We start from the raw sequence: 14852 nt of genomic DNA on the forward strand, positions 1-14852 counted from the left end.
TTAATATTTTAAAAGAATAGTTTTCATAATATTACAATACAAGTTGAAAGACAAAAATCGAAAGCATTCGCTTGATCTAACCAGTCACTTAAACCATGACGTCATAGATAGCTGTCCTTGTTTCCACGCTCAGCGGGGGAAATGGAATCAATTCAGACTCTGTGAGCTGCGCAATAGATGATATATAGATTTTAAAATAATGTCTTTGTTTCTAGCTTTAATTTATTCTTTAAAGAGTCTATAAATATAGTTTTAAGAAAACTCTTTGGAAACAATTTAGTTGCTAAGCTTAATTTATATAAAACAACAACAATTTTTTTATGTTGGTGTTTACTTCCATTTCCCCTTCTGTAGAAATTTAAATGGCGCCTTGAATGTGATTGGCTTAAGGGACGCGCTGCGAGCCAATGATGAAGTCGTTTTCTCACATAGCGACCGGTTAGTTTGGGCGTTCATTCGCCCAATAGAAGGACATGACGCTTTTACCCTTGAGGTGAGTTTGCCAGATATTTAAATATAAACTGTATTTTCATTGGCGCAGCTCTGATCGTTGTGATGTCACAGGGCGAAAGAAGCCAATAGAAAACGCGGAACCAAGTAAGTTTGGTTGCCGTGGAGACACATCAGACACATCAATCAACTCCAGTATTTTGCTAAAAGCCACGCCTCGTGTAGTCAATAAATTCTGAATATTGAATAGTGTACATCTAACATCTGTGATTTTAAACGTATTAACCACATTTTCAAGAAAAATTACGCGGTGACCGCTTCGTAAAGAACGTAATGTGAGTGTTGACCCACTAGTGCTTCGTCACAACAGTCTGGCGCTTGCTTCGGTCTGAGCGAGGGAATCACGGGAGCTTGCTCGCCAGAGCGCGCGACCACGCCAGTGTACAGTACACCAGTGTCTGCCATGTTTGAAGATATTTGTGTATTCGGGCGTGCTTGTTCGTTTGTTATTGTAGTTCGGTGGCATTGAATTTTGTGTGCTATGAAATTGCGTCACAGGAAGTTGCCTATTATTGGTGCGTCATGGTGTATACCTATCGAGGACTTAGTGATTTCAGTGTGTTAGAAATAATGTTTTACATGCTACAAAAAATTTCAAGATTCGCACATTGTACATACTGTCTCATCTGCAAAGTGTTTTGAAAACATTGTTTACATAGGATATTCGAAATTGGCGCTGAAACCATAATGTTTATATGTAAAGACAGACTAAGGAAAATATTTTAACCTAAAATTGCGCCTTTTTGTGCTGCAGACAGTTGTTATTATTTTGCTTCCCGTGCTTTTGACCCGAGTGGGCGAGTCCATTGTGGCTAAAGTATCTCGGAGGGGTGCACGCAACTCAGATGGGGTGTAGAGCCTGAGACTGACAAGTCTTCTTTGCTTCGAAATTTTGAAGTTAAAACGTGAATACTTTGGTTAATATTTTTTTCCCTTCAATATACGGCGTTGTATAATTGTTCGTGGAAGACGTTACACGTGTTCGTGTGGATGTTTACACGGCTTTAACCTCTTTTGGGCGGAGAATGCACTAGCGGACGGCAAGTGCTGGTGAATTTCTTGCGTTGTGCGACACCGTCCTTGTGAAAGTGTACTGTACAGTGCGTTTCTCATGGATCGTAGACGGTGTATTATTTTGGCAGCCACTCGGAAAGGTTAAATTTTGGAGGTTACTGCTCTCACGTTGGTTTGTTTACGTGTGGGAAAACAAATCTAGCGGGGAACAGGTGACCTCATGTGTAGACAAATATTGTGCAGTTACATTAATTGGGAAAAATAACGCAGGTAATTTAAAATTAAACATTTTAATTATTCCTTTTTTAAAATTTTACTTTACGTTTAAGAGACGATTTCACATTGAAAATGCCACTAATGTTTTCAACTTGGTTTGAAATTCTGTCAAACTGAATGTTTTGTAACTGCAAGCACAGTTACATGCGTGTGAATAAGTGGACTGAGACAAGGGTTACGACCATTTGGATTCAGCAGCAGTTTTTCGAAGGCCTACTATGTTGTGAATCAGTGAAGTCTTAACTGGGGGGGGCCTAAATAAATTAAAATTTGTTTGAGAACTAGTCATAATTTAATCAGTTACATTATTAAGGCCTCTGTGTCTGCTGTTCGAATTTTTGAATTGGATATCACCCGACTGTAATTCTGGAGCCAAACCTGCAGTGTGGTGTGAGCGTTCCTCATGGTTCGATGGTGCTCTTGAATGCGGAGGTGTCACCGGTGGCCACACGGGCAATGGACAGCACGGTGGTGGTGCAAGCCAAACGTCCTGATGCTTGGCACAAGCATGAACAATTGATGCTCATGGAGAAGCAGAAACCAAAACGTGAGTTTTCCATTCCAACATTTCTATTGTTGTAATTCTAAGTACTTGTTTGTGTATATATTTTAATTTATTTACACAGAGTTACCTTGTAATAGGCCTGAAGCTGTAGAATAAAATTTGTCACATGCACAAATACTGTAAAATATAGTTTAAGTTCGTAGACCTACGTAGGTAAAACACTGTCATTACGGAGATTCCCGTAATACAAACGTCAAACATGGAGTTAATATTCTTTAACTATGATATTTGTTAATTTTTTTTTAATACATCCCAACTTATGGATGTACCTATGCTTACAATGTGAACACCAGACAAATATACACACAAATCATAACATTGACAGTAATTGACTGATTTACTAAATTTTGTTTGTCTAAATTTGGTATTTTTGCTTATAAAATTATATATATTTTTACTTTTTTATTTATTTGATTTATTATCAATCTGACCATACAAATGTTTTCACACAATCAAAATATAATTAAACATACAAAAGTACAGACAGGACAAAGAAGGAAAAAAAAAGCATTAAAGCTACTAATATAGCCTCTAAAGATATAAGTAAATACAAGTATGAAATTGTTACAAGTTAAAAAAAAAAAAAACTGAGTTACATGTAAGTTCACAACACTGTTAAAGAAAATAACATAGCCTAAAATACAAATTTTTTAAATTTTTCGTTTATTTTAGTAGTAGCTACCTTCAATATTATCTGTCTAGAGTTTAGTTTATTATTTTGCTGCTTGGGAGTTGCCAAGGTCAAGAATAGAATTATCCAGGTCATAAAGAGTTTTAAATATTTTTGATACCAAACAAAAACATTGGACACATATTCATCTTAAACAAAATAAAATTTAATTGTTAGTGGCAGAATGCTTTAGAATTATATTCTTCCATCGTAAGTTTAACTACGGTACCTTCTTTGAATGGTTTTGCAATGTGGAAGATTGATTTAAAACATTATTTTGAATGCCCGCCATTGCAGGTTAGGCCTACAGTTTATCTCATAAGAAACCTCGATTGGCATATCATATCCGAATAGGCCCTTTTAAAAATTGTGTGTGGTTTGTTCAGTTACCTAGATAAATTTTGGAGGTTATGGTTTTTTTTTTTTAAATAAAATCCTTTTGGAAATGGAATTTCGATTAGATTCAGTGCAACTGTTGCTTGATTAGCTCGCAAAGGGTGTTTTTCATTGAAACTGGATTGTATTGGCCTATATCTCTAGAGTGGGGAAGGAGTGATAATCACACACTTTGTGTGATTTAAGATCCTTTTTCAAGTAGCAAGTTTTCCAAATTTCTGCAGAAATAATTTAAATAAATTGTTCTTGATAATTGAACTATTTTAACAAAATATTTTAAAATAGCCCTAACTTTACTTAATATTTCATGTTAACTATTATCGTTTGGACTTACCAAAACCAACATTGTAGAAAAACCATAGGTAGGTACAGACAATTTAAATCTAAAATAACATAAAAGTACACAAAAAATCCAAAAATCTCACCTATTTCAGTCTCTATAAATCCTTAGGCACAGATTGTCCATGCATTAATGTTTGTTGTGAAAAATATAAAACACCATTAAATATTCAGAACTTTTGATTCATATTAAATATTCACATAGTTTTGCTATAGGTATAACACAAATTCAGATGGTCACAACTTCGCAAAATCATTATTAAATTCATCATTCTAAATCCTGTATTCACAAGTGGAATTAAAATTTTGGCACAACTAGACCTTGGAAAGACTGTCTAGTATTTAAAAACTGTAAATGTTTTCCAGTACCAAACTCTAATTATTGAGCAAAGTCTTCAGACTAAGAAAAAATTAGTAAATAGTAATTAACTTGTGAATGGTGTATCTGAGTAAAAGCAACTAAAAATCGGAAAACTCGTTTTTATTTTAACCTCCTGGCATATTTTGTAATCATTTTATAAAACAGCATTGCAATATTTCAAGTAGGCGTAGATAATTGGTAATTTACCGTTTTAATGGTTGGTTAAGTTAGCTTCATTAAATATACTATAATAAATCCATGTAAATGTTTGTGGTTGGGTTAAGGCAGCTACATTAATAAAATATATTAATATGTAATAAATCTGTTATATTAATTATGTACTCCATAGTGAATTCATAATATATGAATTACATATGTATTAGATAGGTTTTATTAAATGTAGCTAACCTAACCCATCCTTTTTTTGGGAAAAAAATTAGCTACTTGTGTGAAAGTATAACCTCAGAAATGCAAATTAATGAAATCAGTTAGTCAGTAATACATAAGTACTATGAAATGCAAAGAAACTTTAGGTAGGTAACTCACAAAATATTTAAACCACTCTAAATGTGTAAACATCTTGTTTCGAGTATTCATCATTGCAAATATCAAAACTTTCCATGAACATGCTGCTGGAATATAGTTCTGTCATTCTTAGCATGTCATTAATGTATTATAATTCTATGGAAAAAAATGAAAATGTGCAATGAATTTGTTATATTATAGCTACCTACTACGGTACAAATAGTTTTGTAAAATCACAGATAATTATAAAAGAAATTTTTAAAGTCATTTTAAAACTCTTCACCACTTTTCTGCATTCAAAATAGAAATTAAATTTTCTGCATGGCAATTCACTGATAGCAACCTTCGCTAAACTGACAAAATATGTACTTAAAACAGCTGATTCTTAACCAGCGTGAAGATCCAGAAGTTTCTTGTACCACAGTTAAAGTCCTGCATCGTCCTTCACATTTGTGAATTAAAAGATTTACATCCATACACGGTCATCAATATGGCGAAAATGGTAACGAAACCAGATGGAAAATAAAATGATTACAGTTATCAAAAAACTAGGCTACTATTAATTTTACAATGCTGTTAAAGAAACTAACGTAGCCTAACAATTTTAATTAATTACAAATATACCATTTCTAAATTTTTTATTTATTTTAGTAGGAGCAGCTACCGTTAATATTATCTGTGTAGAGTTTAGTTTATTTAATAGTACTTTAGATGTACACTGTAGCTATGTCATAAGATACCTTAATAATGGACAAAAGAGATAAATAAGCAAACACTTTGAAAACACAACAAAATCAACCAATTTCAAAAGTTAAAAGCATTGATAGTACGTAAAATTCAGTGGAAGGATGGAGTCAGAAAAATACTATTACAGCACAAGATATACACAGCGGGCTGACAACGAGGCTGTTGCAACAAGAACAGAAAACAAAGACAAAAAATGACTTTAGGCAGCACGACCACAAACAGACGAGCCCAGTGACTATACTAAAAGATGTGGACAACATGAACAACACAAGAGACACACAGGTACAACCCAGCTATGTGATAAAACAGATATTCTAGACTCCACATCAACGGCCGCACAGACAAACACAGTTGTCCTTCTAAGACATAACAGTTGCAACTTTTCGGGAACTGAAAACAGGTGGTTTTGTATTTTCGACCCTCTCTCCTGGCGCGGTCAGTGACAGGCGACCAGTCCTTTGATTAGCAGTGCACCTGAGAGCTGATGTTTTTGGCTGATGTCTGCGAGGGTTGTGTTTTTTTTTATGGTAAATTATTTCCGGTTTTAATTAAAGGTATTCATATCGTTTTTAATTCAATACTTTGTTAACTGATAACATTGTCATTGCTGACAAGAAATACTCTTTTATTTTACTTCATATTTAGTTTTCTTCCTGTATGAGTGGTGTAACATTGTCCTTTAGTATTTTATGACGTTTCCAAGGCATGTTCTGAAAGTCTAGATTTTTTGAGTTTCGCCCTTCTTTATTGTAAATGTAACTTAACATATTTGGAAATGCTTGAAAATCTAGGTGAATTTTACTCTTGTGAGGAAACTAAGAATTACGTGCTCCCATATCTGAAGATAGCAACGACGCCCTCCCAACCCCAGCTTGAGGGTGAAGAGTATCAGAGTGTTCCAGGAGCATGCTTCCAGTAAATCGAAAGCAAACGAGTTAAAAGGTTAAAACAAGACCCCCAATCGAACGAGCCTCCTATCTCTGCTGAATTTACAACCTACGGATAAAACACGTGCATACATCTTAAAGTAAACAAACTGGTATTCCATGCTGCGAGTTAAATTCTCGTGCATGTACCGTGGATGATGCAACTTTCACATCTGTAATCACGTGCGAACATTTCGTATGTAGGTACAGTACTTCTTTTTTTTCCACTGTGAGGGCATGTGCATGTAGAGGTCTTTTTCTCACCTTTTTGAAAAAAAAATAAACAAATTCATTTCAGATAAAAATATTTTATGATTCTGCATTTTTAAGTTATATATGATATTTATTGTTTTTAGACTTACATGTTTGTAGGTTTACTTAACGGTTTATTTAATTTTATTATGTTCATAGTACTTAAATATTTATTATAGTGCAAAATACTTTGTTATTTTAAATACAGTAGTCAATTCATTGAACACTAATAATTTATTGGTAAACAATGGCTTACCTGGGGTCCTTTTCACAATGACACAGTAGCAGAGACGGATCATGTAAACTGAGAATATCGTGGAATGTAGTTATCTATTCAGTCGCACACATGGGAATACGGATTAGCTCGAAAATTGCCCAGCTCTTCCGTTTACATTACCAATAGAAGCTGAATATTTGGCGGTGGAGGTAGCCATAATTGTTTACATTTTAAATGCTTCAAAAATTGTTTTCAAGTACAAGAGTATCACGTGTTCTATCATTACTTGTGGTTTATTTTCATTATGTAGGCTAAATGTAAATTTTGACTGTGTTTTGTTTTTGACCTCAAAAGTTTTTCAATTAAATTAATTTTTTTGTAACCTTGAAGTTCAATTTATTGGTTGCCATTTGTTATTTTTCTGTGCATTGTAGAAGTGGTTGACGGATAGTGGAATTTAAATATCTTGCACATCCGTAGCAGTTTCTGTTTTTACGTTTCTGCATCATTGTGGCAGGGTTTTAGGCTGGGTTTATACACTTTGCAATAGTTGCAACGATGCAACACGCAACAAACATTTAAGAAAAGTACGGTTATTTATAAAACATGCAAGTTGCAAGACATCACAAACCCAACAACTTGAAATTGTATACCTGTTTGAAATTCGTATTAGATTTAAAAGCATTATTTTCTGTGTGAAAGTTTAGGTCATCTTTTAAGGTTTGGTCTCACATGCTATATTGCATTATCTTGTTATTACTAATATTTGAGTGATCTTCCTGTTATGTGACCACAATAGTCAATAGCATGATTGCATTTTTGTTTAGCCTGAAAAAATTTTAATAGTAATTTTTTAAGAATTATATTCTTCCGATAAAAAAAATAATTATGATCACTTGCGTAACCCTTTACAACTCAAAAATGTTGACTAACAAATGGTGGCAAAATTTGTGTCCCAACAATAAATACTAAAGAGTTATAGAAATCAATTTACAAAAAGTTGTTAAATTATGTTTGTATGGCAAGAAATGGAATAACCAACACTTCACTTCAAATGTCGACTAAAATGAAAGTATGTTGAAAGTTGGCAGATTCTTGCTTAGTGTTTTTTGCATCTTGTGTACTTTATAAATTTGTATTTTTGTTCGTGCATTTTTTCATAGTTTATAAATCTGGCTTTAAGTTGAGTTTAGCAAAATGCATAAATATTCTAAAGATCTAGTTTCTTTTGTTGGTGCTTCAAAAACTCAATGAAACAAGTGTGTGTAGCTGCTAAGTTACATGAGCGGTTTGCGTATTTAAATGACTTAAATGAATCAGTACCTAAGTACCGGTAACTATTAAACACACAACATTTTTTCTGTCTACTTGTAAAACGGTACATTTTAGGTGGAGAGTTCTGAATAATTTGTACATCTTTCTGGAAGGTAAACTTTACTTTTAAATACAAGTACTGATTAAAGGCAATTTCTTGTCTGTAATCGATGGAAAATCCTTTGTTAAAGTAGGTAGCCTATGTGTTATGTAAAGTCATAAAAGTTTGACCGTTCTTTGGGGAAAAAGTGCACAGCAGTATATCCTTCCATTACAGTTGTTGTCAACGAACCACATGTGTTTCTCCTTGTTTTCAAACAGATTGCATGGATCTGGTGTTGTGGGTTTATATTTTATATATATTCTTGCTTTCTTTCCTAAACAAACAATGAAATAGGGCCATGTATTTTTCGCGAAAATTCTCTGTATACTGCAATAAGGTATAAGTACAAGAGCCCGTGACAAAAACCTGACTCATAGTTTTATGGCCAAAACAGTATTAAAATGGTAGGTTAGATTATCCCGAATCCGACTAGGTGGGCAGTACGGTCAAAAAGTCATTGCTTCGCGGGGGTCCATTTATGCTATGTCAGAAAAAAAATGGGCAGATTGTGGTATCACAATATGTCTGATTTTAAAAATGTACATCAATTTTTTAATATTATTACGAAAATGTTTGTTTTCATTAATTTTTCACTTAGCATTTTGCCCGAGCACTTTTTCAATAATGTCAATAAATTTTACCTAACTGTATTATAGCCATCCCTTTAATTCTTTTTTAAACTTTTGAATATCTATCAGGATTACCAAAAAAACTGTTTTCAGTCATTTTTGATGTCAGCTATAATTCCAAAAACGAAAAGAACTTGCGGGAGTCACGTGGCAAACGCCCCGATGCTTGTTACGCTCGTATGTTGAGAACTGCTTTTTACTTGTTACGCTTTTATCCCTTGATTCATACAGCACATGCGGCACCAGGTGTTTTGACCATGGAGGTATTAGTCTATGAAGTGGGAGTGTGTTCTGATATTCATTGGCGTGTAACATAGACTTTCCTATGCATCAATGTCATTTTTTTAATGATTTTTAAATATTGAAAAGTTGTCTGATTAGTAAGGTGCTGCACAAAATTTGTCTGTTAATTTTCTCTTCATATAGGCCTAAGCAACTTATTTTATCATGTCCTACAGTTTTCAGACTTAATGCCACTGATTGATAAAAATATTTTATCGTTTTCAAAAGTCTCAAAACATAAGGTGTTCAGATTTTCATCTGAAAAATGTTTAATTGACTCAAATCTACTAGTAAATTAGATTTTCATATGGCTTGTTAGGTTTTTTTCTCATTTTTTATTTTTGCAAATGGTTTCCCGGGTTTGCGCTACGCTACAGGGGTCTGAAAAAGGTTTTTTCCCCCCACTATCTTATATATATATATAAATATATATATATGATTCAATTACATTACAAAAATCAGACATATTGCTGTGATACAGTTAGGTAAAATATGTTGACTTTTTGAAAATGCTGTCAGGTCAGACATAATCAAAAAAAATTTCTGAAATGAGTATTTTTGGTTTAGGGTAATCAAATCTATCGATTTTATCGGTTTTAGCCGTCCTGCTATTAGTCAAAAATTTTGGTCGTGGGCTCTTTTCTATATGCCAGCACCAGCATTTTCTTCCATGTAATTGATGGCCGTTTTGTGAGAGAAGCTATTGCCTTATTTTGGGCCGGGCCATTCAGGACGTGTTTGCTTCCGCAGAAAATGGCTGGGATTCACATGCTAATAGTAGGCATTTACCTTGAACGAAACTCGATGAATCAAGAAACCCATACTATGTTACAGCGTTTTAATACACTTAATCTTGAAATCTTTTCGCAAAAAGTATATTGTTCCTAAATAAAAACCAGATTTTTGTATGCAAGAGTTAAAATAAACACACAGAAATTCTGTGGAAATATATTTATTTAGCTGAGGCTGATCGCGTCAGCATTGCCATCTGCCGAGCCGAACTTTAAGGCCGGATTTATAAACTACGCAAGATGCAAAAATGTTCAGCAATCATACTTTAGAGTAGGTACCGGTTTATAAGATACGAAAGACACAATAATGCAATGCAAGTATTGTTCAACATCCAACCTTCTTGCATTTTGGTTTGCGTTTTCGATGGCCATATTTGAAGATATTTTTTCCGAAAACTTTAAAGACATAGACTTTATGGTGTAGAAGCACACAATGTTCTTTTTATCATATACATTATGTTTACAGTGGTTGAATTTTAACACAGGAAAGGAAATAACTTTTTAAAGTCAAATTATTGATAGTTTCTTTGGTATTCGTGATAAGTATGAATAATTATCAAAAGAAGCTGAAGGTAAAAATATGTTTTACAATTTTAATTTGGTGACGTCTTGAGAGTTGCATGCTCTATAAATGACTGATTTTCTTGCGTGTTGCGTTTCTTGCGCAGTTTATAAACCCAGGCTAAGGGCCCTGCTACAACTACCCAAATACATCTGTCTGACTAGTGCGACCATGCTGTCTGATATGTTTCCTGTAGTAGCATGTCACAGTTGACTTTTCTGATGTATTTTGTTTGCGTGATAATACATAGCAGGTACGTCATAATTGGGGGGGGGGGGGGGGGAAGCAAATCCTCATGGCCTGAGTACCAGGGGGCCTGGTTGAGTTTAGAGATTTTTTTTTTAAATTAATTGGAATCCTTTAAAGTTATGCTATAAGTGCAGATAACTTTTACAGTTATGGCCTCTTATCATTTACAGTCTTTATATTTTGGTTTTGTTTGAAATTATTTTGAAATGTTGTAAATTAAGTTATGGGGAGGGGGCCTGACAAAATTATTCCTCTCCGGGCTCTTAGCTTGTCTCGACGGCCCTGTGTGAGAGGGCAGCGTGGTAGATTGATATAGACACATGCAAATCTTGGCTTTGATTGATAGATTTAGATTATAGGAAAAACGTAAAATTTCTATTAATTTCTTGAATGGAATTTTAACAAATATATATATTTTGGCTAAAAACCTGTGATTTTCGTGCTTACACATTTACTCCTGGGAAATTATATTCACATTTTTCAAATTCTAATTTTCAATGTCAGTAACTTAATGGAAAACAATTACAACAAAATGGTTCCCAAGTCAAAATGATAAAAAAAAAAATTAAATGTTAGTTAGGAAACAATAATTTGGTGTGATTTTACAGTATTCTTGTACTCATTAAGTTTCTCATTGAAGAATATTGCAAATAATTTCAAATGCAGATGGTGTTGTCTGACCTCAAATTTTAAGTTTACCAGCTCTGACCATACAGATCAGTCCCACGAGACTGCACCATCAGAACAAGACATTGTAGGTTATGTAAGCAAAATTAAATGCCATACCCGCATCTGCACCATCAGCTCGTACAGATCAGACATAATGTACTATGTGATTGCGACATGTACTTCACTATACATATTATAACAGGCTGCAAGGTAGAAGCACCTTTGCGTGGTACATAGGTTGCCCAAAAAATAAATAATTATAAGCTTAATATACTTGGTATTGTTATAGTATGGTTGTATGTTGTTTGTAGATTTATTTGGGAGCTGTGAACATTTCATGTAGACCATTAATTACTAGTCTGTAGTTGTGCATGGTAATTATGTGCTGTGGATTCTGAAATTCACATTTTTCATCATAATTCCGAAACTGTTTATCACATACTTATGCTGGCCAATTAACTTTCTTTGGTCATCCGTATATTACATACTTAAGTCTTGCTACAACATATCTTGTTCAACATTGTTTTACTATGTTATTGGTTTTTGCAGCTTTTTTTGTGAAAATTAAATAGTACCTGCTACTTTGTTGCGGTTGTGGTACATAAAAGTCATGCAGCAATTATGCATTATATGTTGCGAAATATTTCTGAGAAAACATTGCATTCCTGTAAGATTAAGTAAAATTATTTTTATTTTCTGGAAGCATGTATTCATTGGCATTATTCATCTCAAAATACAAGTGTACGTTACATAACCTCCATTTGCATGACACAATGTGATCTTTTAACCAGTTTGCTTTATATGATGTTACATCGCATTACCCATGATAATTTGCAGTACATAAACAATTCAAGCTGGATAACAACAAAAGGTTGGAATGGATGTATTGAGTATTGCAGTGAGTTTGAATGCAACAGAAAATACTTTTTAAGGATCTAACCAGATATGCGAAAGCTCAATAATTTGAAAATATCTCTCTTTTCGGTTATGATCCAACATTCACCTAGCAAAAATTGATCAGACCATATTATTATGTATTGTAGTTTGCATTTTGTTAAAAAAAAAAGAAAAAAATTGAACAGATTAAAACCTTAATAATTCTCTTCTTTCAGTTAATTTATACTTCTTTCTCGACTAAAAAACCACCGTTACTCTGAAGAAAGACTTATTTTTGTCTCTGCTGCTTCTTTTTAAACTGCAGTTTCTCATCTGTAAATTTATTAGTGATTAAGAATCATCTCGCGTTAAATTATCTCCATGGAGTTAGGCAGCAGCATTATTTTTTTTTATTTTGCTTTTTCTAATACAACCTACATATTTTTCCATGCAGCAAATTTTTTTGGGAAACCAAAGATTCACACATCCAGAACATACCGAAACTTCATGCATTTTGCTGACCTTGAACTTCACCAACCTTTAATTTTAGTTACAATCACCTAAAAGTGCAAAAAAAAAAAGTAAAGAGAAAATTTTTGCAAGCAATTGTTTACATAACACTTGTAACATAACCTTACCTTTTACTTTTACAACTCAGCAAAAAAATCAGAAGAGACAGAAACACTTATTTTTCAGGCATCCTACCTGGGGTCAAAAAATTGTAGGTTTCCCAATTTTGACTTATGATCCTGTCAATGTAAAAAAAATGCTACAGGATCAAAAAAATTAACAGAGAATCAAAATATTTATCTGTGAGACTAAGCAGGTTGCCTTCAGCAGTATATTAAAGCCTTCATTTTGCCATGATTTTAAAGTCAGAAAATGGTTGTATGAAAGTAGTCCTGAATATCGTAAATTGAATCTGGACACACTGCTTGTTTAGCATGGGAAACATAGGAACCATTTACACTAGCATTACTATATGAATGTTTTTTTTGAAAAGTAATGGGAGTTAAAATTTAACATGGTCCTTTTATGGAATATTTGGTTTTTTCTGCTCGTGTTGTAAAACGTTCCGCAATCTGGTACAGTTATGATACAGTATATTATATGACATTAAGTGTTATTTATTTTCCAAAAAGTAAGTAAATTATTGTTTCTGGGCTGGTTACTATATATTCATTGCACTGTGTTAAATGGGAAAATTTGATTGCAGCAGAAAAATATTTGTAGCATGTGTAAATTCATAGTAGTTTACTTTAATTTCCAAAATGTATCTAAGTTTTTATATAATAGTGACAGTAATTTCAGACTAGTGTTATAATAAATAACTTAAATTGTTATTACTGTGCTTAAAAAGAACATGCAATTTTTATCCAGAAGGTGTAAAAACAATGTCAGTGGGTTTTGGCAAGAAATAAAAAATAGAGAAATTACACACAATGTGTAAATACACATTTATATGGATGGAGGTATTGATTTTACAGATGGCAGCACAAAATTAAAACTAGTTCACCCGTCGCCAAAAGTCACATGATGCAAGTAAGCGATATTTCATGCATTTGAGATGTCGAATCGTGCAGTTAAAGAGTTAACCCAATTTTATGACATCTGCAATTTTCTATACATTTCATATTCTTTCAGAATTTTGATAGCACAATTTTGTTTTTTTTAGCTGTTGGGATCAATTCCATTTTTTTTTGGGATAGTGTGAATTAGATTAAGTCAAAAAAATTAATTCAACAAAAAACAGAGTGTTCTGTGTGATACATGGAACGACTATGATCCGCTGTGAAAGGTGCGGTGGCTTTATTCTGTCTCATGATTAGTTTGCAGTACAGAGAAAATGGCGGCTACTGTTGCTGTTAAGGTAAAAAATCTTAGTTTGTATACCATCATAAATTATAATAATTTTAATAAGTATATATATTTTTAAATTTTACTCTTTGTTGATTTTTCCAAGACCTTTAATTTGTGTAAATTATGTCAACGATATTATTACAGTCGTAGTCATTCTGACAAAAATTTGTTATTATGAAAATTATTACAAACACAGTTATTACTTCACAGGGGAAACTATTTATGGCAGTCAGTCACGATTAATAATAAAGCATTTCAGAAAAATGAATTATTTAAAAATGTTGACAAAAACAGTTACTAGAAACCAAGATGGCATCTTTCAATTATGACTCCTTGGAAATAAAAATGGAATATTATTACATGATGCTTTGGATGGATGCCACAGGCAAATGCATTTACAAAATTCTCATCCCCAATTTTCACTTTACAAAATACAAAATTTCAGATACGTTTTAATAAAAAGTTTTGTGCTTTATGATATATATCTAGTAACAAAGCACACCGAAACAAGGACAGTGTTAATGGCAGAAATCATTCATCAGAAAGAGAGAGTAAAATGCCCATTTAAATGCACCCTGCAAACTAAGAATGAAATGTGCTATAGCAGTGATGATGTCACATCTTGCAAATTTACACAGCACAGACTAATGGTTGGAGGTGTTTTAAGGGCCCTCCTAGTCATGGGTGTATTTGTGTCAATGAGGCAGGATGATAAGTGT

At 33.2% G+C, this 14852-nt stretch overlaps 1 protein-coding gene across 5 annotated transcripts in view; it reads left to right on the forward strand.

Moving 5' to 3' along the window:
- Positions 1-606: 606 nt before the first annotated feature.
- Positions 607-14852, forward strand: part of LOC134539537 (serine/threonine-protein kinase minibrain) — a 332550-nt gene continuing 318304 nt past the window's right edge. For 4 of the 5 annotated variants that reach the window (XR_010076327.1, XM_063381642.1, XM_063381643.1 and 1 more), the window contains exon 1: positions 619-2347. Coding sequence is in view for 4 of the 5 variants with exons in the window: in XM_063381642.1 (XP_063237712.1) it covers positions 2212-2347 (136 nt within the window). In the remaining variant the exon portion in view is untranslated. Of the gene's footprint in view, positions 2348-14852 lie in introns of all 5 variants that reach the window. The other variant, XM_063381641.1, reaches the window with a different exon arrangement.

Source organism: Bacillus rossius, chromosome 15, assembly GCF_032445375.1.
Source record: "Bacillus rossius redtenbacheri isolate Brsri chromosome 15, Brsri_v3, whole genome shotgun sequence".
NCBI classification, from domain to species: domain Eukaryota; kingdom Metazoa; phylum Arthropoda; class Insecta; order Phasmatodea; family Bacillidae; genus Bacillus; species Bacillus rossius.